This window comes from Vulpes lagopus, chromosome 1 (genome assembly GCF_018345385.1).
Source record: "Vulpes lagopus strain Blue_001 chromosome 1, ASM1834538v1, whole genome shotgun sequence".
Taxonomy (NCBI): domain Eukaryota; kingdom Metazoa; phylum Chordata; class Mammalia; order Carnivora; family Canidae; genus Vulpes; species Vulpes lagopus.
In genome coordinates, this window is record NC_054824.1 from 165,675,154 (window position 1) to 165,701,093 (window position 25,940).

General features: G+C 39.6%; 2 protein-coding genes across 2 annotated transcripts in view; both read left to right on the forward strand.

Annotated features, from left to right (window-relative positions):
* The window catches only part of SOAT1 (sterol O-acyltransferase 1), an 83,583-nt gene extending 77,849 nt beyond the window's left edge, over window positions 1-5,734 (forward strand). The window contains exon 16 of the mRNA XM_041761455.1: window positions 750-5,734. Coding sequence (XP_041617389.1) covers window positions 750-806 — 57 coding nt within the window. The 3' untranslated portion in view covers window positions 807-5,734. The remainder of the gene's footprint in view (window positions 1-749) is intronic.
* Window positions 5,735-9,951: 4,217 nt separating this feature from the next.
* The window catches only part of AXDND1 (axonemal dynein light chain domain containing 1), an 84,608-nt gene continuing 68,619 nt past the window's right edge, over window positions 9,952-25,940 (forward strand). The window contains exons 1-7 of the mRNA XM_041764363.1: window positions 9,952-10,231; window positions 13,534-13,706; window positions 14,425-14,528; window positions 21,518-21,638; window positions 22,463-22,548; window positions 23,833-23,889; window positions 25,032-25,134. Of these exons, the coding sequence (XP_041620297.1) occupies window positions 10,132-10,231; window positions 13,534-13,706; window positions 14,425-14,528; window positions 21,518-21,638; window positions 22,463-22,548; window positions 23,833-23,889; window positions 25,032-25,134 (744 nt within the window). The 5' untranslated portion in view covers window positions 9,952-10,131. The remainder of the gene's footprint in view (window positions 10,232-13,533; window positions 13,707-14,424; window positions 14,529-21,517; window positions 21,639-22,462; window positions 22,549-23,832; window positions 23,890-25,031; window positions 25,135-25,940) is intronic.

The following is a 25,940-nucleotide window of genomic DNA, read 5'->3' on the forward strand; positions in this document are numbered from 1 at the left end:
GCCTTCTTGATACATCTGCCTGAGTATTTCTCATAGGTACCTGTAACTGAAGATGCCTGTAATCAAATTAATCAGTTTCTCTCCCAAAGCTTTTCCTCCTGTCTGTCCTGTTTTTCTTATGCTGCCCTCATGCCCCCCTCCTTATTTCTTACTTATGCCCTTTGTGCATCTGAACCAGTGGGTTTGGTCTGTCTGGTGATGCTGCCCTCTGCACTCTGATTCCACCTGCCAGATTTTATTTTCTCAGAAACCACTTTGGATGCAACATCTTCCAGCTTTTTCAAATTCTTGCTTCAGTCTTTTCCTATTTCTGAACTTTCATAATGCTTCATCTGTTCTCATGTAGATAATTTAGTAATTTTAAACTTTTTATTACAGTAATTTGTATATATATCTTATATCCTTACCTATCACAAATTAGATTTTAGGCCACTAATAGGTTTCTGCAAGATACAGAAAAGAGGTAGTGCCTGCTTGGAATTTGGTCAGAAGTCCATGTAATTGATAGAGTGTACTGGACTTGAAAAGCTTTGTGTAAAACTTCTAAATCAATATAACCCATGCTGTAGATAAACATAATGAACGTCTTTCAAATTAGTGAGCCTGCTTATAGCCTAAGTTACAGAAATGCTGGGAGGAATTGTAGGTGTGCAGTGTTTAACATCCACACCCCCTTCCCACTCCGACGCCTTGTGCACTTGGTGCGTGCAAATAAACTACTCTTCCTTTCTTTTTTTTCCCCATCGAAGCCCACATTTCTGGATTATATCCGGCCACGTTCCTGGACTTGTCGTTATGTGTTTTAGAAGCTTGGACTCTGATTCATTCCTTGACATTGAAGATGGCTTCTCTTCGTGATCTGGGGCCAGCATCCGTTTCCAGCTGTTCCTGAAGTTATCTGTGGTATTTGGATCACTCCACACTTATGGATGGCTCGCTCTACTCCTAGGTCAGCTGAGATGTTGGGAGTTTACTGGAATCTTGTGCACTTAAAGCAGTACTTTTTTTTTTTTTTTTTCATTTTTGCCTTTTTGGGAGAAGGGAGACTTGTAGCTGACATAATGACAGTTTTGCTCGGTTTCTGTTTTTTGACTCCATCTAAACATCGAGACTAAACATCATGTTTCCTTAGCCACTGAATTAGCCAAAACACTTAGGAAGAAATCATTCAAATATTTTGGGCTTTAGAAATTTTTTTCAGGCACACTGTTGGAATGTATGCTAATTAGCTGTGTACTTAGGGAAAGAAATAAGGTGGAACGTTTTGCTATTTCTAGTAGAGCAAAAACCTCTAGTTTCCAAAGATAATCTTGTTATACGTTCTAATTGTATTTTTCTTTTGAGAAAAGTTCAGTTCTACTCAGTTTTTACCTTTTCTTTATGAAGTATAGGTCATGGTTTCTGTGAAGCAGAATTACACCTTTCACCTTGAGTTTACATCCAAAATATTACATATTGAGGGAACAGAAGTAGGAAGGGAAAAAGAAAGAAGTGGCACCAGACAAAAAAAAAGACAGTTCCTTTTATAACTTCCAAAATAATTTTTAAAAAAGATTTGCTGAGTCAATCATGTGTTTAAATTATTTTATCTTGGAACCTCTGTGGAAGGCAACATTTTTAAATTTAAACTTTAGTAACTTTTGGGAAGTTATGCAGTACCCTTTCTTTGTTAAATACTGACTTGCAATATTTTGCAGACTAGTAAGTCTGTAACATATAAGTATTAGTCACCTCCATTAATATTAAAGTGATTTTTAAAGATACAGAAGCTGGCTTCTGCACTGCTCTATTATTACACTTTCAATGGTAGTATACTTTAGATGAAACGAATTAATAATTTTCAAGAAAATGTACTCTATTATGTGATGTTTCCATGTTATAAGATGCCCATTGCTAATACAGTGTGGTGTGCAGGAATTATTTTGTCTATATGTTTGAGGAATGATTAATTGTTTGTAAAGACCAAGTATTTGGAATGGGATATGAAAGTGGCTGAATCTTCCGCTCAAAGAAATGAGACTTAAAGAATTACCCAAAAGATGATTTTTATTTGGAGTAGCCAACTTGAGAAGCTGTGTTGGTATTCTAATAGCCTTACTTCCTATCCAAAAAGTTTTGGGACATCTCTTTGGGATTCTTTTAAAGTCAGTTTGAGTGTCAGAAGAAGGTGAATGGAGTTTTTAGTATGAGCAACTTAATTTGGACAAGTACCCAGCCTCTTTACCTGTTTTATTCCAGTACCTCTGATCCAGATGAGTTTATGCAGCTTTCAGAGATCTAATCCAGTTTTAACAGACAAATGTGCGTGTTATCAGGACATTTTTTAAAAAGTAGTTCACATGTTCCCAAGCAGTAATTGTATGGTGGTGACATAATTGTGATGGGGCCATCACCTCCAAACAAGACTGCTTTAATAAACCTTTTAATCTCTGGGATTTTTATGAAAAATTAAAATGAGTCACTTGAATTTATAACTACATTTTAAATATAATGAGGGAGTTAAGAAAATCAGATTGGTCTAAGCCTTGTGTATGAGTAAGTCATCAAATGAAGGCAGAGAATGGAACTCTTAGATCTGTATTTCTGTTGAAATTCAGCTATAAATGTAACATTCTCATTGCTTATTCACTTTGTTGCTCTGTACTGATTCTGAATATTATATTTATTAGATTGAACGCTTTTTGTTTCCAGCTCTCATCTTCCCTTTATTAGTGATTTTATTTTTCTGCCCAAGACCTTGAGGTGACAACAAAAAATATGTTTAAAACTAAAGACTCTTTAGAACAGGTAAGACTGCCCTAAGAAATGTTCACAAAACGCTTGGAGTAGTAGCTACTTTTGAGAAACTAGTTTGATAGCCATGGGCTTACTGTTAGCTGCTCTTGGCAAAAGTCTGTTTATTTGAACCACTACCTGCACTCCTAAATAAATTAAAACTTCTGATGTGTTTCAGGAAGATTTATTGATTTTTCCTCTTTTGCTAATAGGGGTGAAAATTAGTTACAGGAGGATACTTTGTTCCTTTTGAAAAGGAAAGAGTTTAAAACTTCTTTCCTACAAGAACTATTAATGATAGTAGCCTTTATTGTGGGTATTTTCTCTAGGACAAGGTTAAATCTCAAGTTTTGTTATAAATCTGTTAGATGCTTTCATTCTCAGTCCTGGATAGTGAAGGAAAGGGGAGTGGTATGTTTGTTTTTGGTGGCTTAATCTCCTGCCTAAGGGAGGTTGCTTGCTTTATGTTAGAATTAATAATTAGAAAATTGAGGCTCCTTTTAACCTTTCAGTAACTACTTTTTGCTTTTGGAAGCATGAGGAGTGCGGAAAATGTTTTTTTCCTTTCAGTTTGTAGGGTAAGAGTGAGGGACGTTGGCAGGTAAAGAAGGTACATTGTGTAAATATTCTCTAATTGCAAATGCAGATTATGTTGTACAAGTCATTTATTTAGTGTAGGCAGTTTCCAATGAATTTTAAAATTATACTTGCCTGAAGAATGGAATCCTGAAAACCTAACAGAACGTTATGTATAAGGTTGGTCATGTGGGTTATGCAGCCCCAAAAGATATACACTTTATGAATTGAGATCTTTTACGCAAAAAGATACGTTTGTTTTGTGTGATCATGAGTAATTTTAAGTCCAGTTCATTGTTTTGTATGGGGAAAAATAATGAAAGTAAAGGAACATAACTGTAGTAACCAGTGGCCTGATGTACTATGTTTCAGTTTTGAAACCATTAAAAAAATTGTTACACTTAATCCTAGCATCCTAACATGCAAAACAGATAAAATATAGCTGCCGCTGGTTGAGACTGGGATGCAGGGCTGGAGTCCTGTTGTTTGGGACACCCATTGTCTCCTACCCCCAAATATCCAGTTAGAAAACCACTGGTGCAGCAAAAAGGAATGCAATGTTTGACAAAGATAGCCCCATCCTACTGGCAGTGTGACAGTGGGCACAGTTGCTTCATTTATCAGAGCCACAGTTTTCCTCATCTGTAAAATGGGGGCAAGAGCTACCTCATAGGGTTGTTGCAAAACACTAGCCCTGGCAGAAAATGGGCCTCATTATCTTCTTACCTTCCATAAATTCTAAACCTGTATCCTCATCATCTCGTTGGAATCTTTTAAAAATGCGAATGTTTTCAAATGCTGCACATTTCCTGAGAATATGTGCTTTTAAATAGACTCTGTATGATGTGAATCCCCGTCCTACTTTGACGGATACAGTAAGCACTCCCATAATGGAACCGACAAGAATTTAACAAGAGTTTTAAAGGCACTCATGTTTCCACCTCCAAAATTAGTTTCTTCTTTATCTGTTTAGCATAAAGGTAAGCTTCTAAAAAGAAAAGGATCTCTGCTTTCACCTAGGTATTTAACTCTTAGAACTACTGTGTACCTTGCAGTTAAATTTTAGAATTTATGGAGAGGAAGGAAACTAATGAAGTCTTACTTTTGTCAGTGTAAAGAATGCTTATAATCTTGGAAGGCAAAATTCTTAATGGAAGATAGTTCATTCTTTTGTTAATAACGTGTAATGGACTCGCTTACTAATCTTGTGCAAAATTTTATGTGATATATATAGTTAATATAATACAGTTTACATATACGTGCATACATACTATCAGAAAGATCTGTCTTGGATATTGTTTTATGTATCTTATCTCTAGGCTTTATGTTTATGGCTCAAAAATTGAAACTGGGACATAACGGTTTTGAGGAATAAAATGAGTATTATTAGTAAAGCTGATATAAGCATTTGAGTATTTGAACATCACTAAAATTTCTATCAGGTAATAGAATTTTGGAACCCAGTTTATAAAGGAGGTAAAACACAACTTCAACTCTGGTTGAAACAGGGAGAATGGAGTCCTTCCTGCTTGGTCTGCCCATGCTCTTTCTCATCCTAAATTTAATGTCCTGTTTGTACAATTTTACAGTTTTATCATTATTGATGTTCAATCTATATAATCTTCAAAGCCCTTAATAAAGTTTTTTTTTTCTGTAAAGCATAAAGACTTTTTAATAGCTAATTTGGATTTGAGAAAAAGAAAGGGTTAATCTCAGAAGTGATACAGTTTAAAAACTAAAACTGCCTCTTCTGTATTCCTTTTTCTAAATGCCTTCTTCCTTATTTCAACATTATATTCACTATTTCTGCTGCCCATATGCCCTTCCCAAGGGAGTGCTAACCTTTAAGCTAGCAGATGCTCCACTGTGCTTTTGGTGTTCGTTTGTTTTAATGACGTGGTAGGTTTTCTTATTGTTTTAAATAACTGAGACATGAGGCAGTTTGTGCATGCAAGCAGTTAGGGATATAATTTGAATTCCCATGTGCGCATGTGCCAATTCTTGGGTGAGATGAGAGCTCCAACTCCAGCTGTGGCTCTACCATTTGGGCCAGTGTGACAGCTTCCTTCCCATGTTTACACTTACCTAGCTTGCGCTTTAAATCCATCGTGTTCTGAGTGCAGCCAAAAGATCATGGAAATCTGAGGTTGTTTTAAAGGTTTTTCTATAATTAAAGATGTTTTTTTCTAAGTCACTTGTGTCTGCTCTTTTCCTGAATTCTACTCAGGAGTCTCCCCTGAACGCCCTGCCCTGTTTGTATAATCACTGGTACTCTCACTTTGTTCAGTATGCATTGTCTTAAGATTAACTTAAGAATCTACATAGAAAATGGCAAAATATTGCATATGTGAAGAATGTGGTAAATAAATATATTTGGAAAGAACCTAGTCTCTTGTTTTTAAAAGCATTTTAATTTTACTCAATATCTATGTATTTCATAATTACAGATGTTTTTCATCTTAGTGTCAGGCAGCTTTATGTGCTGAATACAGCCAAAGAGAAGGTAAGTAACAAAAACTTTCTTATCCAGAATGACGGAGAGGGAGCCATGTTACAAATTAATAAATGATAGAGGCCAGTTGTGACACTGATACTTTGAGCCTCCTCTCATTATTGTGGTCATTATTTGTTGCCTGACTCCTTCTGCAGTTTGCCTGTTAAAACTTGTGAATGGCTATTTCTGAAAAATGTACCCACCTCCTCCCCTCCTGTCTAATGGGTAGACACGGACTTAGTTTTCTAATGGGAGGTAGAAAATCTGTTGGTCAAGAAATGTGCCTTTTCAGATACGACTTGGGGAAACTGATTTTGACGCAAGAAACATTGATTTCCTTCCTCCAAAGAATCTCCTCGTAATAGGAACCCATTATGAGTAGGATTTGACATCACAACATTCTTTGCGTAGATCCATGCTCTAGCTCTAGCCACCTCTTTTGCAGGGCCAGAGGAGTGGGAAGGGGGAGATTGCTTCAGAAATAAGATGGGCCCCTCCCTGTTTCTTGGACCAAGTGAGTATTCTTTGGGCTTACTCGGGCAAAGCCACAGCGTGGCAGTTTTCCTTGATGATTTACTCAAGTTGAGGGTCCTGACCTTTTAGGCTCAGCTTGCATTTGGACTCCAGTGAACAAAAGTTCATGAATATGATGAAAAAAACTGGAATACCAGTTTAGAAATAGATTGAGAAGTCACACAGAGAATGGCATACTCAGGTTGGCACGCTTGCTGACTGAATTTGCTTTGTAGAAGCCCATTTTATGATGAGAAAGTGAATTTATTCTAGACTGCATCAACGCCACATTCCAGGTGTGCTGTGTGAACGAAACCAAAATTCTATTTCTTCCTGTAGGCATACCCATGTGGAATCAGAAGAAGCGTACTTAATAATGACAGAACTAAGATAGGCTGAGGCATCATTTCAGTTTTAGGAATGTCCTTCTGTGGAAGCAACACAAGAAGTTCCTCTTCCCCTGAGAGGCGCTTCCCTGGGCAGTGCCTAGATTTCTTTGTCTCCTTCACAACATTTATTGATACCTTCATTCTTTAACTACATTAAGTGTAAACACTGGCCTGCTTCCCACTCAGACTCCTTTAGGAAGCTATGCATGTTATATGTAAGTGCCCACACGTAAAACTGATGTGGTAGGGGCTGGCTGGGTAGCTCAGTCAGTTAGATGTCCAGACTCTTGATTTCAGCTCAGGTCATGATCTCAGGGCCATGAGATTGAGCCCTGCATAGGGCTCTCCCCTACTGACCCTCCCCAGCTTGTTCTTTCTTTCTCTGTCAAAAGCCTTGAATTGGTAAAAGAGGATTGGTGCAAACATACTCCATGTGTTTCTTTCCCCAGCTCAGGGCATGTTTGGTGATCACCCTGGAACTCTTCTTAGATACTGTCCACTCGAAGCCAGAGGACCCCACTGCTGAGTGGGTGATGTTAAGCTGCCACAGGAGTTAGTCCATGCCAACAAGCTCAGTTAGCCTTGTTTAGTTATATATATACAGCTGGGATTTTTACTATTACGAGGTTTTTATTTAGGAAAGTTATTACCTGCTCATTTTGGATTTTGCTATGATATTTTCCATTGAAGACCTCAATAATGCTTAACTTCTCTCCACCTTAGGGATCCCTTGTGATCTTTCAAAATTATGAGAGGAGTTTCCCCCAAGTAGCAATTATATTCTTCAATAGCTATGGCCTTACTGTAATATTCTTAAGTGCTCCTCTGTTCTTGTGCTTACTGCTTCACATACTTCTACAACTTAAATGTAGATCTTTGCTTGCTAAACAGTGTATATAATCACACCATACACAGGATAGAAAATGAGAAGTAACTTTTGACGCCTTTTTCTTCATACCACACATTCTACAGATTTTTACCTTTATGTATCTCTTGAATCTGTTCACTTGTCCTCATCTGTTCTATCAATGCCCTACTTTTTAAAAACTAGGTTAAGAATATGAAGGAGTTACCTTGTTCTTCCGGTACGCAAAAGCTTAATAAACTGTGTAAGCTGAACGTTGGAATGTTAGGATATCTGAAGTTCAGTCTTCTGGTTTTGGTTCCAAACTAGAATGGAAGTGAGGAAGGAGGAAAGCAAACTGGAGAAAATGATCTTCCACCTGCTTGTGCATTGCTTTTGCCCTTGTTTATTTGCCAGTCCTTAAAGGGAAATACATGTGTGCTATTTATGAGTGCTCTGTGTCTATTGTGATTCTTGGAAAATTGAGAGAAAAATAGATGGGATAGGGCTAAAGGCTAAAATGCTCAGACAGCCAAGATGTTTCACTAGGGAGAATTAAAAGGAGCCACTGAGCTAATGTGTGTATGATTGTGTTTTAAAGATCTATTTTAGAGGGAGAGTGTGGGGAGGGACAGAGGAGAGAATCTTAAAGCAGACTCCCCCCGACTGCAGAGCTCACTAGGGGCTCCATCCAACCATCCATAAAACCATGACCTGAGCTGAAACCAAGAGCTGGATGCATATCTGACTGAGCCACTCAGGCACTGGTTGAGACTGTTGTTTTTATTTTCAACACTCTGCTCATATTTTTAATTGCAATTATCCTGAAAACCAGAAACCAAATCCATCAGCTCAGGAGCAGAACTGTCCAGTTGATTTTCAAACGCCACTCAGCAAAGGTGTTTGGGTCAGACACTGTGCTTAGGTACTAAGGAACAGGACGGTAGATCGAGTTATTTTCCCTTCTAAAATGTATTTGCCAGACTAGAGTCATTTAGACACTGGAATTCCACCAGTACTATTTAGCATTAAAGACCCCATTCGTTTTTTTTTTTTTAAGGTAGTGGTATTAGGGAATTTATATTATTGCTAGAATCCTAAGGAAGTGTAGTTCTTGAAATTTTGAGAGCGAGCAGAGCAGTGCCTAGATTCGTGTCTCCTTTACAACGTGTACGGATCCCTTCATTCTTCAGCGACACTAAGCAGAGGCCAAGGGAGAAGCAGGCTCCCCGCTGAGTAGGGAGCCTTCTGGGAGCTCCACCCCAGGACCCCAAGGTCATGACCCGAGCAGAAACCAGGCCCCCAACCACTGAGCCACGGAGCCCCCCCAAGGCTCCATCTTCATAGAAAACCACCACCGGTGGCGATAAGGGAAGGGAATCCTCCAAGCGAATGCGTTTATCCCCTTCTTTCCTGAGGACGGGTCCTTGACGGGATGAGCACTGGGTGTTATTCTGTATGTTGGCAAATTGAACACCAATAAAAAATAAATTTATTATTAAAAAAAAAATAGAACAGGTTCTTAGGAAGCCCCAACATTTTTGCTTGGCTCGGCTCCGCCCAAATCTCAATCTCCTTCCCAGCCTCCAGCCAAAAAAAAAAAAAAAAAGCCACGCCGACCTAAGGATGCCTTGAGCGTGCAGCCGGGTGGGGTGGGCCGGGGTCGCGCGTCAGGCCGGAGGAAGACGATCGCAAGGTCGGGGTCAGGGGCAGCATCCGCGAGGAAGCCTCAACCGATAGGCTCTGGGTTCCTATGGTTATGTGGTTTCGCCCTGCATTTGGCTTTTAGGAAAATACGAAAATATGAAAAACAAAAAAGCAAGGTGGGAGAGAGCGATGCAAGCACGGGGGTCTTAGGGGAGGCTGGCTCCCACCTGGCGCCGCCTCGGGTGGGGGCGGCGGGGGGGGGGCGGGCGACCCCGGGCACCGCTGGCGCCTGCGCACTGGCCACGACCTGCGGGCGGGAGCGCCGCGGCGCAGACACATCCGCGCTCCTGCTGTGAGAGCGACCCGATTAAATATGTGTTCTCCGTTGCTGCCGAACCTACGCTGCGGGTCAAACCGCCGCATGCCCGAGGGCCGGGATGGCTGCCTCGCGGTCTCCCTCCGCCGCCGGCACCGCGGGAGACAGCCCCCGGCGAGGGCCGCCAGAGCTCGGGGTCCTGCGTTTCTATGGCGACACACGGGCGCTTCCCACGCCTGCGGTGCCGCGGCGGCGCGGCCTCGGCCGAGGTGCGCCCCAGGGCCCCGCGCGTCGGGGGGCGGGGCGGGCGTCTCCTTCCGGGGTGGGGCTCCGGCGCGCCCCGCCCCCTCCCGCCGCGTCAGGTGACCCGAGGGCGCGCGGGCTCCTCGCGCGGGAAGCCGCGGTGCTGGAGGAGTTAGGAGCCTCGGCCGTGACGCCGCGCCCGGTCGGTCTCTCTCTCCTTTTGCTGCAGGACGTGCGGCAGCGTTGCCAAATGCGAGGACACCGCTGGCTTGTTTCTAAGTTGACTTTCCGGAGCGATATTTCAAGTGACTAAAGAGAGTGGTGGGAGACCTTGATGGTTATGTCTCTTCCGAAGACGCCCTCCACGTTCCTAACCTCCGTGCCAGCACCTGAGGGCAAAAAGTTAAGGGTGTCTGCCCCCAGGGAGGAGACGGGTAAGGTTCCTCAAAGATCCCGCAGACGGACAAGGGATCGTGGCCCTCGATGGAACTCAGAGCCCCGGTTCCCCTGAACCCCAGATTCCAGGATGCCGTCATTACTTTAGCTTTTACAGTACACTTGTTTCAGTAAAATCAAAAGCCATTCCTCTTATAGTTCTTTTGAGCCAGAGGCCTGCCTCACCACTACACCTAAAGACTTTTTTTTTCAAAGGATGTTGAGTTTTATATTGCTATGGCTTTTTATTTATTTTTTATTTTTAAGGATTTTATTTATCCATGAGATACAAAGAGAGGGAGAGAGAGAGAGGCAGAGACACAGGCAGAGGGAGAAGCAGGCCCCATGCAGGGAGCCCGACGCGCGGGACTCGATCCCAGGACTCCAGGATCAGGCCCTGGGCTGAGGGTGGCGCTAAACCGCAGAGCCACTCAGAGCCAGCTATGACTTTTTAAAAAAGATTGTTTTTTATTTTATTTTTATTTTTTTAAAAGACTTTATTTATTCATGAGAAAGAGAGAGAGAGGCAGAGAGAGACAGGCTCCATGCAGGGAGCCCGACATGGGACTCGATCCCGGGACTCCAGGATCAAGCCCTGGGCCCAAGGCAGGCGCTAAACCGCTGAGCCCCCCGGGCTGCCCCAGTTATTTATTTTAGAGAGAGAAGGAGGAGGGTGGGGGGAACAATGGAAGGAGAGGAAGAAAACCCAAGCATACTCCCCGGCCAAGTGCAGAGTGTGAGGGAGGCTCGATCTCACCACCTTGAGATCATGACCAGAGCCGAAATCAAGAGTCCTAGGCTTGGCGCACCTGGGTGGCTCAGTCAGGCCTCTGCTTCCACCTCCTGTCCTGAGCCCAGGGTCCTGGGATGGAGCCCCATGTCGGCTCCCTGCTCACTGGGGAACCTGCTTCTCCCTTCACCTCTCCCTCTGTCTGCCGTTCCAGCTGTTTGTGCTCTCCCTTGCTCTCTCTTTCAAATAAATAATATAATTCATTAAAAAAAAAAGTCATATACTCAACTGACTGAAGCATCCAGGCACCCCTAGTTGTTTTGTTTTTAAGGTTTTATTTATTTATTAAAGATTTTTATTTATTCAAAACAGAGAGAGAGGCAGAGGGAGAAGCAGGCCTGGGCCTGATCAGGACTCGATCTCAGGACCCAGGGGTCACGACCTGAGCCAAAGGCAGACATACAACCACTGAGCTACCCAGGCGTCCCAGGCACCCCTAATTTTATATTGTGTTAAATTCACTCTGTTTTAAGTTCCAGTAGTTGTATGAAAGTACTTTTTTGGTACCTGGGCTCTGACTTTAAAGAACCAGTTCATAGCGGGTCTCAATAGTTATTCTAAATGACAATAATTCCTTAAGATTTTCATTCATATACAGATGAATGCAGATCTGCACTAAAATACGAATCCACTAGGCTAATCCCTACTCCCATTATGCCAAAAATCCCTCCAACACCTTCATCTTGTTTTTTTAGGGGAGATTGTCCTAAAGCCCCCTCCAGCAATTTTTCCCCCTTCTTGTTTCTTGTGATGTTCTAAATCCATTTCAAACATTCAAGAGATAACGAGATTTGGTAATGCAAACTTTGAAAGTTGTGCTGGTGAACCCGTGTAAGGCATGATACCTCCTTATAGGGTTAATGATGAGGGAGCAGAAGGCAAGCTGAGGGCAAAGCACAAGCTGACACCCCGCAACCCTCCCAGGTCCCCATTCTGGGTGGGCTGTGTGTGACATTCCTCAAGCACTCCTGGCTGCCCTAAGACTAAGGGAAGGGAAAAAACAAATGATTTGCTAATATAGATTGAAGTCCCACAAGACACGAGTCTCCGTCAGTTTACCAGTGTCTTAGTGATTTACAGAGAAAAAGCATTCTTATTAATAGCCTCACTTTCAGAGACTCATAATTCAATTTTCTGGAGCCCTAACATCATCCTCCCTTCCATGAGTAATGTGGGAAATAGAGGCATAAGGAAATGTGAACAAAGTTAAGTTTCTTTATGACCTTTTGCTTATTGACAGGTACTTGTAATAGAAAAAGTAGAACACATTCCTCCAAAAAGCTCTCAAAACTGTCTTAATCCCTTATTAGGAGAAAAACAACCTTAATTGGGTAATAGCCAGGCCTCCAGTATCCTATAAATCTTCTTTAGCATGTCAAAGTTCTTTTTGAAAACCTTTTTTTTCCTTACCTCCCCCCAACTCCCAAGTATGTAATCAGCTATTCCTCAACCCCAGGGCAGCAGCTCTTTTTGCCCACAGATCCTGTCCCGTGCTTTAATGAAATCTCTTTGCACCAAAAATGTCTAAAGAATTCTTTCTTGGCCTTTGGCTCTGGACCTCACCAACATTCCAAAAATATATCGTTAACATAAACCGTATTTCGTGAGGGGCATAGATTAGTGGAGAGATCTGTGAGAGTGACAACCCAGCTCTCCTTGCTGACTTCATAGGAGGCCCTTTCCTGTTTGTCTCCATTCCCTATCTTTACAACTCCCCTGCCCTACTCTGGCGGAATAGAACACTCTTTGTACAGCTCTTACTCTGCCAGCTTGCTCAGATTATTCCACTGTCTTCATTTACAACAATCCTGATTCAGCTTTTAATCTTAAACCCAACTCAGATCCCTTTTGCTCTAAAAATGCCCCAATTAATGCAGTTATTCTCACCTTTGGATTTATATAGAAATAATTACTAAATAATTTGACCGTTTTGAGGAGAGATTTCTGTTGTCCTTTTCACATCAAAGGGGGAAGGAGATGTTTCCATCATTTCAAGGCTGTTCACTGAGTTGAGCAGGTGATGGGAGTTTAATTTCCACCTTTGAATTTGGAATAATGGTGGTTCATGTTCATGCCTCAAATTTTGGAACTGTGTGTGATGTAAGTGTGAGGAGGGCAGGCAATATGAGGGTTTTTTTTTTTTTCTTGACTAGATGATGTTCAGTGTTTATTTATTTATAAAAATGATTTTATTTATTTATTTTGAGAAAGACAGCAGGAGCAGAGAGAGGGAGAAGCAGACTCTCCCCCTCCATTGAGCAGGGAGCCAGGATTTGGGCTCAATCCCAGTACCCTGAGATCATGACCTGAGCCAAAGGCAGATGCTTAACTCACTGAGCCACCCAGGTGCCCCAGTGGTGTTCAGTATTTAAGATATTGTTGCTATTCTTGGCAACCAGAAGCAGTGTTTGCTCTGTTACCATACAGGTAGTATTGCTGAGACAGCCTGGGAATCTCCCAACTAACTACAAGAAAATTGCAGCAAGTTTTTCTTTCCTGTTACTTTCTTAGGACTTCCTGAACTAAAGGAGAAAAAAAGTATAGTGGATCCTTCTAAACTCCTTCCAACATCCCTTCAGAATGAGTTCATCCCTGAGGAAGTTCTTCTTTCTTTGACCTGTACAGCCAATGCTGGTCCTTGTCCTGAAAACTTACTGCCTCCTAAGAAAATTAAAACCCCAAAGGTGGGTATATACCTATATGAAGTACTTGGGAACATACATCTTTTTGGTATCCAACTCATTAGGTATTTGTTGAGCATATTATTCAACAATTCATGAATCAGTATCTGATATAGGAAATGGAAAGTTCAGAGAAGCTGTACAAAAAAATAGAGGTTTTTTTTGTTGTTGTTGTTGATGTTGTTTTAGAAAGTGGGAAGGACAAGGAAGTTTTAAACAAAAGAAAGGATTATTGGATTATTTTGGACAAGGTCATCTTCTCCTGGGAAGGGGTGGGAGCCTATCAAACTGATGACCTCACTAGTGCTGGTCAGGAACTGCCAGCTGATTGGCTAAAAATGCCACTCTTGGAAGATGCCAGAACCTCAATTAGGTAAGGTGTTAAGTGTCGGTTTGCTGATGTAGGGCTTAGCACAAGATCAGACTTGTTGTTTCTTTTTTAATGTTACATATTCCCAATTATCTTTCAAAATACTCTAAAATTAATCTCCTAGATTGAAAACTAAAATCATTTTCACCAGTGTTTCCAAGGAAATGCTTTTTCTTTCACTTTTGAATTGTCCCAGTTTCAATTATTCTCCATAGTATTGATGAAGCAGCATTTTGCTCTCTTTCCCATAGGCTATCCAAGGGCCTTTAACGTAAACATTGCAAAGGGTTAACAGATTTCATTTGACCACAGCGACCTCTGCTGTATGTTCATGTATTTGCTTTTTCTTAGGGTACTCTTCCGCGTCCTGCTGACCAAGTCTGGTATCACCCTATTCGAAGAAATAAGTTCAAATACCTGATTGACCATCCTGTTTCCCTAACTGGTGCTGGAAGGTAAAGAAGGCAGATGGGTCGATGCAGATGAAGAGAGTCGTTTTCTCATCTTATCTCATTTCTCTGGGAGGGGCACAATTGGAAAAACCATAGATGCAAAGATTTTAAATTTAAAGCTTACAAGATCTTTGATGAGTCACAATACAATCTGAAGGCGGCACAGGACCACCCTTCTGTGTGTATGATCATTAACTCTATTGGCTTTTGGTTTGTTTAGATTTGCTTTTTTGCATGCCTTTCTGTATTTGTCCACTTACTCCTCTGTCCCTGGTTGTACCCTCCAATAGGCAGAGTGCCTGTTTCATCTGTACATTTAAGAAGAGTGAGGTAACGCAGCATCATGAATACTTTGAAAAGCAAGTGCTTACTCCCTGGTTTTTCTTAAAGTGAACCCTCCATCTTTAGATCAAATTAGCAAACACTATTTATTGTTTTTATGTCATTCCTAAACATATTCTGAATGTCATGGCTTTTCCTGTGAAGATTGTGATTTGCTCGTTTTCTATGTGTAGTCCACTTATTAGTTGCATGCCGCTCATGAGATATCACTTTATCTGAAAGAAATAATATGTAATATTATGGCACATTAATATATAATAATAAACATGTTAATATGTGGATAGGTTATTTAGTCTTTCTGAGTTCCATATTCTCATTTATAAAAAAGGAGTAATAGACTTACTCCATTTTGTGTACCTTCCAGGGATATTGTAAAACATATTTTAGAGGAGATAATGGGCAGAGCTGTATATGTATGTAAGCTCTACAGCCAGTGTGGGGCTCGAACTCACAACCCTGAGATCAAGAGGCATGTGATCCACTGACTGACCAGCTGGGTGCCCCATGGTTAGTGCTATTTTAATATAAGCTATTATTATTCAGCTGTGTCTCAGTGCTAGAAAAAGTGGCAGGAACTTGGGCTATTAACTTTTGTGTCCTGGGGCTTTAGTGTCAGAGCATCTGTATTTTATATTGTGCCTTCAGATCATGGTTATAATTATTTCTAGTTATAATTAGTAGTTATGAGATGTTTGAAGTACTTTGAAAAAAATAATAAGCTGTATCTGAATGAAGCAATAACCCAGTATTAAAGTTTTAATGTCAAATGCCTTCTGACTTGGAATTTTTTTAAAGATTTTATTTATTTATTCATGAGAGAGAGAGAGAGAGAGAGAGAGAGAGAGAGAGAGGCAGAGACACAGGCAGAGGGAGAAGCAGGCTCCAAGCCGGGAACCCGATGCGGGACTCGATCCTGGGATTCCAGGATCGCGCCCTGGGCCAAAGGCAGGCGCCAAACCACTGAGCCACCCAGGGATCCCCATGACTTGGAATTTTTAAACTGTGAAGATATGTATTGTGGTAAACAGGATAATGGCCTCCCCTCAAAATGTTCTCACTGTACCTCAGAACTTGAGTACTTACTTTACATAGCCAAAAGACTTTGCAGATGTGATTAAGGTTAAGGACCATGAGATGGACAGAGTAACCTGGATTCTTGGGATGGGGCCAACCCTATTGCCTGAGTCTTTAAAGTGGAAAAAGAAGGAAGTTAAATGAGTCAGAGAAGAAGGAGGACACAGTGGAAGTGTGAGAGAGAAGGAATTCAGTTTATGATTGCTGGCTTTGAAGTTGGAGGAAGGGAGGACATAAGCTAAGAACTCTTGTTGACCTCTAGGAGCTGGGTACGGCCCTCCGCTGGCAACCATCAAGGAAACAGGGATCTTAGTCCTAGAACTGCAAGGAATTGAGTTCTGCTAACAACTCCAGTGGACACAGAAATGGATTTTCCCTTACAGTATCCAGAAAGGAATACAGCCCTGTCAACACCTTCATTTTACCTGTGAGATCTAGGTTGGGCTTCTGACCTATAGAACTGTAAGATAATAAATGTGTGTTGTTTAAGCTGCTAAATTTGAGGTATATTTTAAAAATATTTTATTTATTTATTCATGAGGGAGAGAGAGGCACAGACACAAGCAGAGAAGCAGGTTCCACACAGGGAGCCCAACACGGGACTCAATCCTGGGGTCTCCAGGATCACACCCTGAGCTGAAGGTGGCGCTAAACCTCTCAGACACCCGGGCTGTCCAATTTGTGGTAATTTTTAAGGCACCAATAGAAAATTAATACATGTATTTATAACTAATAGTATTTGTAACAAGAGGTAACTTGTCTAGCAACCTTAAATATTTAGAGCAGAGCAGTGAAATATGAAACAACCCAGCAAGTAGCCTTTGTGTAATATTTTTCGACAGTTTTATCAGAGTTCAGTGCAGAACTAAAACCTATGTTAAGCGATAAATCAAGTATTTAAAAAATTGTTGGAAAAAAATTGTTGGAAGGGCTAAAGGAGCAGGTATGAAGCAGTACTTTTGGGAATAACTCTCAGAACAAGATGGAATTAACCTACCGTGAAGGGTACTATCTCGAGGGCTGCCACAAGAGTTCAAGCGTATGTCCCCTTGAATAGACATTTGTCCAAAGATGGTAAAAATGGCAGATATGCACATGAAAGATGCTCAACATCATTAGCCATAAGAAAATGCAAATCAAAACACCTGGGTGGCTCAGTCAGATAAGCATCTGCCTTCAGCTCAGGTCATGATCCCGGGGTCCTGAGCCGCTCATCAGGTTTCCTGCTTGGCAGGGAGTCTGCTTCTCTGTCTATCCTCCTGCCTCTGCTCCCTGTTTGTGCTCTCTCTCTCACTCTCTCAAATAAATAAAATCTTTCAAAAAAAAAAGAAAAAGGAAATGTAAATCAAACCATGAAGCAATACTATTTCACACCTACGAGGATGGCCATAGTTAAAAAGCAGACAATAACAAGCATTTGTGAAGATGCAGAGACATCGGAAGTGTCATGCCTTGCTGGTGGGAATGTAACATGGAGCAACCTCTTTGGAAAATAGTTTGGCAGTTCCTCAAAAATTTAAACATAGGCTAACTGTATGACCCAGCAATTCCATTCCTATGCATATACCCAAGAGAATCGGCAATGTATGTCTGCATGAAAACTGACTGAATATTCATGGCAGCATTATTCATGTAGCCAAAAAGTAAAAATAAGCCAACTGTCATTTGATGAGAAAATACACAAAATGGGATATACAATGGAATACTATTCAGTCATAAAAAGAAGCCAAGTACTAATACCTGTTACAACATTGATGAACTTTGGAGGCATGCTAAGTGAAGGAAGCCAGTCATAGAAGGGCATGTGTGTGGTTCTGTTTATATGAAATGTCCATGATAGGCAAACCTATAGAGATAAAAAGTAGATTATTGGTTGCTAGGGATGGGCCTAGGAAGGAGAGGGGAATTACTGCAAATGGGTAAGGTTTTTTTTTAAGCTGGGGTGATAAGAATAATCTAGTATTAGATACTGGTGATGGTCATACAACTTTGTGAATATATTAAAACTTGTAAATTGTGAATATACTAAAGACTTGTACTTTTTAAAAAGGTGAATTTTGTGGTATGTGAATGATACTGCAATTAAAAAAAAAGAATTCCCTTAACTGTGATCCAAGGATCTGGAAACTGAAATCAAGAAGCTGTCACTGCTGTTACTGCCCTGCCCCTCTGGAACAAGGTAGCTGGAGAGCAGATTCTGGAATGTTTCATGAAAACAACTTTTCCATGATGTTGCTGGTAGAATCAGCAAAAGACATGACAGGAAAGTGACTTCTGTTTTACTTCTGCTTCTAAAGTCTGTGCATCTACTTGTTCACACCTGGAACCTTACCTGCAGGGATGTCTGGGAAATTGCTTTCCAACCCCTCCAACCCAAAGAGGGAGCCAATACACACTAGAGTCTGGCACATTCCAGTACTGCCCTAGGTTTCAGAAATATAACCAGATTGTCCTCAAGACACTTCTAGCTTCAGAAGTCGTTACCTGAACTGTAAAGAAAAGATTATATTGTGTTATGTACACTCTGTTTAAGAAAGCTGTGAAATTTTAAATACATTTTAGAAAGACAGTAGTTTTTAAAAAGCATACCTCAGTTATTTGGAAAATCAGTTATTTCTCTCTGAAATACCTCATTCTTTGACAACATCAGATAAAAGACCTACTTACTTATGAACATAACCAGTGATGAATTGAAGAAGAACTTGAAGTATGAACCCAGTTTGATAATCTGGGGATCCAGTTTTTGTATTATGGCTAAGAATCAAAGTTTGTTTTTGTTTTTGTAACTAAAAATAGATTTTTCCAGAGGAGTGGAAGCAGGTGGTTTACCACAAGAATTTTATAAGAAATAAAACATATTTCTATTTTTAATGAAAAATTGTTTGATTTTTAAAAAAAGATTTTATTTATTTATTCATGAGAGACACACGCGCGCGCGCACACACACACACACACACACACACACAGAGTGAGCGGCAGAGACACAGGAAGAGGGAAAAGCAGGCTCCATGCAGGGAGCCCGACGTGGGACTTGATCCCAGGTCTCCAGGATCACGTCCTGGGCTGAGGGCAGCACTGAACCGCTGAGATACCTGGGCTGCCCTAATGAAAAGTTGTATGCCAACAAATAAACTAAATGTTTCCTCTGAAAAATAAAGTGAGGTTCAAAAATAAAATAAGGTAACCAATAATTTTAATAATAGAAACATAAAAGCCTCCTATAGTTACTCTTTGAGACAATTTGAATGACAGTTACCCAACTAACATTTCCTTTACAAAGATGTATGTGTGTGTGTATATATGTATGAACCATTCATTGGTTTTAGCCAATAGAGTTGTATTGGCCAATCTCTAGCCAATAGAGATAGTGATTGATGTCCCATCATCCTGAGAGCAGCTTTTTTTTTTTAAGATTATATTTATTTATTCATGAGACACAGAGAAAGAGGAAGAAACTAAGGCAGAGGGAGAAGCAGGCTCCTTGTGGGGAGCCTTATGCGGGACTCAATCCCAGGACCCTGGGATCACACCTGAGCCAAAGGCAGATGCTCGACCACTGAGCCACCCAGGTGCCCCTGAGAACAGCTTTTTAAAAAGACAATTTTATTAAAAGAACACACACACAACACTTCATGGGGATATCTTTGCCACAGAAATTGAGTATGTTTAAGGAGTATAACTTGATTTTTTTTGTAAGTGTATAAATTGTTAGATCACAGTCAAACTAAATGACTTATCTGTCACCTCCATAGAGTTACCATTTGTGTGTATCTGTATGTTTGTATGTGTGCGGCAAGAAGATTAAATTTAAGATCTATTCTCCTAGCAGATTTCAAATATACAATACAGTATTGCTAACTATCATCACTGTGCTGTGTGTTAGATCTCCAAAACTCACTCATCTTGCATTACTGAAACTTTGTAGTTTTTGACTAACATTTCCAGATCCACCTCCCCATACCTTCGCATCTGACATATAAATGAAATCAGACAGTATTTGTCTTTGTCTGGCTTCTTTCACTTGGAATAATGTTCTGCATCTTCATTCATGCTGTCACAAATGGCAGGATTTCCTTTTAAAGGCTAAATGACATTCCATTGTCTACGATCCACATTTTCTTTTATCTATTCATTCATCAATAGACATTTATAGCTATTATGAATACTGTGACAATGAACATGGGAGTGCAGATATTTTGTCAAGATCAAGATTCATTTTCTTTGGATATAAACCCAGAGGTGGGGTTGCTGGGTCATATGGTAGTTCTATTTTTTACTTTTTTGAGGAAGCTCCATGCTATTTATCACAATGGCTATACCAGTTACAATTGAGGGGAGGGACAGAGACATGTAAAAATCATGTGCTGTAAGGGGCATGATTATAACTGCTATTGAAGGTGAATCTGGCAGAAGTGTGTAAGAATATACTAGAGAGACTTGAGAATCTATGTAAAAAGTAGCAAAAGCTTGGATTAGTGGTTTGACATTGGCAAGAGACAACAGGGTCAATGCTAGAATGATATGAGGGTGACTATAAAGTTAATAAGTGTTAGTGATAGATGGGAATTTAGAGCAATGGATGGGAAGGAATCAATTATGTATGCAGAGCTTTTGATGATAGAGTGGTGGTACTTCCTGATAGAATTAGTGAGGATAGGAGGGTGGAAAGTTAGAATGGAGGGAGAATTATTCACTGGTAGGTAGAGGTAACAGGTAGAGGTGAGATTTGATGGTAATCCTAAGAGAGAAGGCCCAGGGTAAGAAGACAGAGGAAGCGAGAATGTTGCAGAGCATCTCCATTTAGTAGGCAGGAAGTCACAGAGCAGTCCAAGAGGGAGTAGTCAAGGCAAAAGAACCTGGAGAGTCCAGTAACACAGGATAGAGGAGAGGAGAGTGTTTTTAAAAAGAGGGATGATCAATCCTGGGGAATATTACAAGGAAGTACTGGAAGAGAAGAGCTGATGACTTAACAGTAGAAAGTCATCAGCTTTCTTTCTTTCTTTCTTTTTTTTTTTTAGTCGTCAGCTTTCTAAAGTGGTTTCAGGAGAGAGAGAGGGATGGAAATTAGACTGCAAGGAAATTTCAAGAAATCTGATTAACACAATGTGAGAGGTCAGTTGATCAATGGATCATGATAACATAACAGCAGTGCATGATCAAGGGAAGATTTTTAGAAGGGGAAAAGACTTGAGTTATAGACCAAAGGGAATCTTCCAAGAGAGGGGGACACACACAGAAAGATTGTCAGAATAAGATTCCAAAAGATGTGGGTAAAAATGAAATGAAGGACCTCAGTGGAGGAAATAATCCTGGGGAAGAGAATATATCTTAACCTAAGGTTGAAGGAAGGGAAAGAATTTATGGTGTGAATGAGAAATGTGAGGTGGAGAGGAGGAAGATCGGCGTAGGGATGGCTCATGTCTAGTGTCTCCGCTGTCTTAGTGAAGTATGAAGTAAGGAGATTGGTTTTGTGCCCCTTTTCACCCAAGGGAAGGATGTGTGTGGACCTTAACCCTCTCTTATCCAGGTGCCATACAGAAAGTTTATTTTGTAAATACATTTTTCTTATTTTTTAGGGATATTTCTTTTCTGTACGATGTTAAATATGTTAAAGGAAAGGCCAGGGAGAGTTTACTTTGTCCCCCACGTATGGAACATTCATTACAGTCACATGATGGTGTCATTGTGCCTCATAAAGTAAGTATTTGACAAATAATTTCCTCTCCCTCTAATTAAAAAAAACTCCTTAAAATATAAAGCAATGTTGTACTGTAATAACAACCTGTATTGCTTATCAGTGTTTTAAAAAGATTTTATTTATTTATTTATGAGAGACATAGAGAGAGGCAGAGACATAGGCAGAGGGAGAAGCAGGCTCCCCACAGGGAGCCTGATGCAGGACTGGATCCTAGGACGCTGGGATCACACCCTGAGCAGCAGGCAGACACTCAACCACTGAGCCACCCAGATGCCCTGCTTATCAGTTTTTATAGCACTTTCTAATTATTTCTAGGAAAAGGTATTTAGTGGGAAAGGATCTATGATACCTTATTTTAAGCCATTTTTCCAAACTACAGTTATCCACTTTAATCTAGAAAATACAATAGAGGAGAATAGATTTTTTTAAAAGTTTACACTTCAAAGTTGTAGAATTCTTATTTTTGGCATGTTGCTAAGGGAAATTTTAAATTCCTTTTGGAGTTTAAAGAGTGGATTACTGAATGTGTGGGGCATGTGTGAATAATAAGACCAAGGTTGTCCTTTAATTCATGGTTATTTTTTATTTTTATTTTTTTTCATGGTTATTTTTAAATGTATGCTCTGCTAAATGTTTTTTTACTACATCCTATGGTCCATATTACTAATATCGTTATTTCCATAATTAAAATCTCTTAATAAATAGCATCTCTTTGGGGTAGGAATGTTGATTTATGCAATTCAGCTTTTTTTTTTTTTTTTTTTTGCAATTCAGCTTTTTTAATTTACTAATGTATTCATTCTTGTCCTTCTTTCTTTTTAAGCCAAAGAAACTAACAGATACCTTGCTTCCTGAAGAATTTCATATTGTGTCAAATACAGGAGTTGCAGGTTTGGAGTGTTATGATGAGTGAGTACTATAGTATATACTGAATATCTGACAAGTGGAACTGTTTCCTCCTCCCCAGAGATAGAGGAACCTGAGAACAGTTCACCCATGTTCCCAGGTAATATCTACATTGAAATAAGGAAACATTTGGCTTTCGATCCTAAATTTAAGAAAGGTGTCAAAATGAAAACATCTTCTTGAAAAGAGTTTGGACTTTTAGTGATCAAATTGTTCTCAGTCTTTTCCTACTGTTTAATTTTGAATTAAAAAAGTGGATCTTGTGTTCTGAATGCTTGTCTTGGCCTCTTTAGGAATGATTTTGAGCAGTGGCCAAGGAGACAAATGAAAGTAGCCTTCTGAGCCAGTGTCTCATGATGCATACCATCTAGGGCTTGGCTCCAGCTTGCACACTAGTCATCTCCAGTTTTGTTTCCTGTTTATGGGATTGAAAAGATGATGTTGCTTGTTATTTTCTGAAACATTTGAATATTTCATAGTTTAAAAAACTAGAACTTTGGACTAAGGTTTCGTAATAAAAATCTCCAGAGGCTGTCACTCTTTTTACTTTTCCAATACACATTAAGGCATTTTCTTATGATAGTGGGTTTCAGAACAATATTTTGCCAAAGAGAACTAAATGGAATTCATTTTGGAGGGAACATTTTATTTCTATATAATTTTAAATTATAAAAGTTAGAAAAATATGACAAGTAACTCTTATGTACTCTCTGTTTTAACTCACTGAATATTTACGTTTCCCTTCTTTACTTTGATACACATACCCCTACATTAAAACTATTCAAGATTAAGTTGGAGGGGGGAAAAAAGATTAAGTTGTAGGTATGACCCCTTTACCACCGAATACTTCAATGTCTGTTTCCTAGCAACCCACAAATTATAGATCTTTTTGATGACTTTTTTAGCTTCATCATTTTTTCTCTGTTTATTAGTTAGTATTTTACCACATGGGTTCATGGATGTCTGTTTTTTTTCCAGTGGTTTATAATTCTTTACTATGATTATTCTTATGTTAAAAAATTTTTAGATTTGGCCAATGTTAGCTCCTTTGAGCTGGCTCTTATGTTCTTTGGACAGGTCCCCATAATTCTTTGAATGTTCCCTTATTTTCTAAGAAATATCACTAAGATTTTCAGGGTCATTGTGATTTTATGGGTAAAATGATGGACCCTTTCAGTTGCCTCCAAGCTTCCCAATTTCCTGGTCTTAGGTTTATTATGTTGTGATATGTGATAAACAGTCCAGTTAATTTCTTCCCATAATATTTATCTGTATTATTTGTTGCAGCAAATATACTACTCTCCTCACAGATAGTGAAAACAGGCTATTGCTCTTCCCATCCATGTAAGTACAGTTTATTTTTGAAAGTATTTCTCAGAAGGAACATATACATATGGATGTAATATTTTAAACAGACATATATATATTTATTTTTCTTAGTACTTTATTACACAGAAAATATTAAAATTGTAACAGAAACCCAAGATACAAGTCTATCATCTAATTAGTGTTTTCAATTTTTACATATTTATAATAATATTTAAGTACTATAAAATATTCTTTTACAGTTTTAAATTTCTTTTTTCTAAAATTTTATTTTATTGTGGTAGGAATACTCAACATGAGATCTATCTTATTAACAAATTTTTAAGTTTTAAATACAGTATCATTTTTAAAAAATTATTTATTTATTTGATACAGAGAGAGACAGCATGAGAGGGGGAGGACCAGAGGGAGAAGCAGGCTCCCTGCTGAGCAGGGAGCCCAATGTGGGGCTTGATCCCAGGATCCTGGGATCATGACCTGAGCCAAAAGCAGCCCCTTAACTGACTGAGTCACCCAGGCATCCTACAGTATTGTTGAATCTAGGCATAATGTTGTATGATAGATCTGTTTGCTATAGTCTTTTTTTTTTCTTTTTATCTCTCCTTTATCCCTTTTCTTCACTTACATTGTGGAGTAACCAATATTAACAGCTTGGTATTTATTTCTCCATATTTCTTCTATATTCTTACAATCCTAAACATTAAGTAGGAATGTTTAGAAGAAACATTATTTTCTTTATGCAAAAGAGGATCATAGTATTTACATTTTTCTTTTCCTTTTTCTTCTTTTTAAAAATTTTTATTACTGATATAGCCCACTAGATCCATACATACAGGGCTAATGCTTTCAAATACCATTAATATTCCAGGAGTGTCTAGGTGGTTCAGTCTGTTGGACCAGCAGCTCTTGGTTTCAGCTCAGGTCATGGTCTTGGGGTTCTGGGATTGAGCCTTATGTCAGGCTCTGTGCTCAGTGTGGAATCTGCTTGGGGGTTCTCTCCCTGTCCCTCTGCCCCTCCTCTAGCTCTCTTTCTCAAATAAAAAAATACTATTAATAATTCTATAGTATATACATTTTATATATATTATATTCCTTTTGTCATTTGAGGATGACCTGTTATAACACTAATTACATCAGTCTGTCACCGTGTAATCTTTCAGGAAACCTAATAAAAGAGTAGAAGTGGCCCAGCTGAATGATGTGATGGATGCTATGCTAGAGAGGGCTGGTGTGGAAAATCAGGAATATACAGGGCCAACTAAGGTAATTGCAAAGATCAATGTAACCCAGTGGTTGAGAGCATGCATTCTGGAGTCACAATGTCTGGGTTAGAATTCTGGCCCTGCCATTTATTAGCTAGTGACCTTGGGCAACTCACTTAATGTATTTGTGCCTCAATTTCCTCATCTTTAAATTAGAAGTAATAATGATACCTCCCTCATAGGGTTGTTGTGGAGATTCAATGACATAAAGAGCTTAGACTAGTGCTTGGTGTGTGGTTAACACTGTATAATTGTTGGTATTATTATTACTGTACTTTATTGACTGTAATGAATAAATTCATTGACTGTAATGGTCAATTTCACTGACCATTGATTATATATATGACCCTTATTATTTTATGTACCACTAAAAAAATACTGCCAATTAAACCATGCTTTCTTATCACTTAAAATTTTTTATTTTGTTCGTGAAGGAGCTCTTTCAATCTTACAGAGATATAGATAGATATAGGTAATTCAAGGGCTCTTTTCTCTTTTGTTTTGTAAATTTTTATTTTTATAGAATTTGGAACTTATAGACAAGCTCGGTATAAGGCATTCCTACGTAAGCTTTACTCAGATTCACTAATAGTTTACACTGTGCTCTACTTGCATTATCATTCTCTCTTCCTCTCTATATACATATCTCTATGTGTATAGTTTTTTTCTGACCATTTTAGAGTAAGGTGGTGACATCATGCCTTTTGATCACCAAACATTTCAGGGCATGTTTTCTATGGATAAGGACATTCTCTTATATATCTGTAATACAGTCATCAAAATCAGGAAATTTAACATTGATGATAG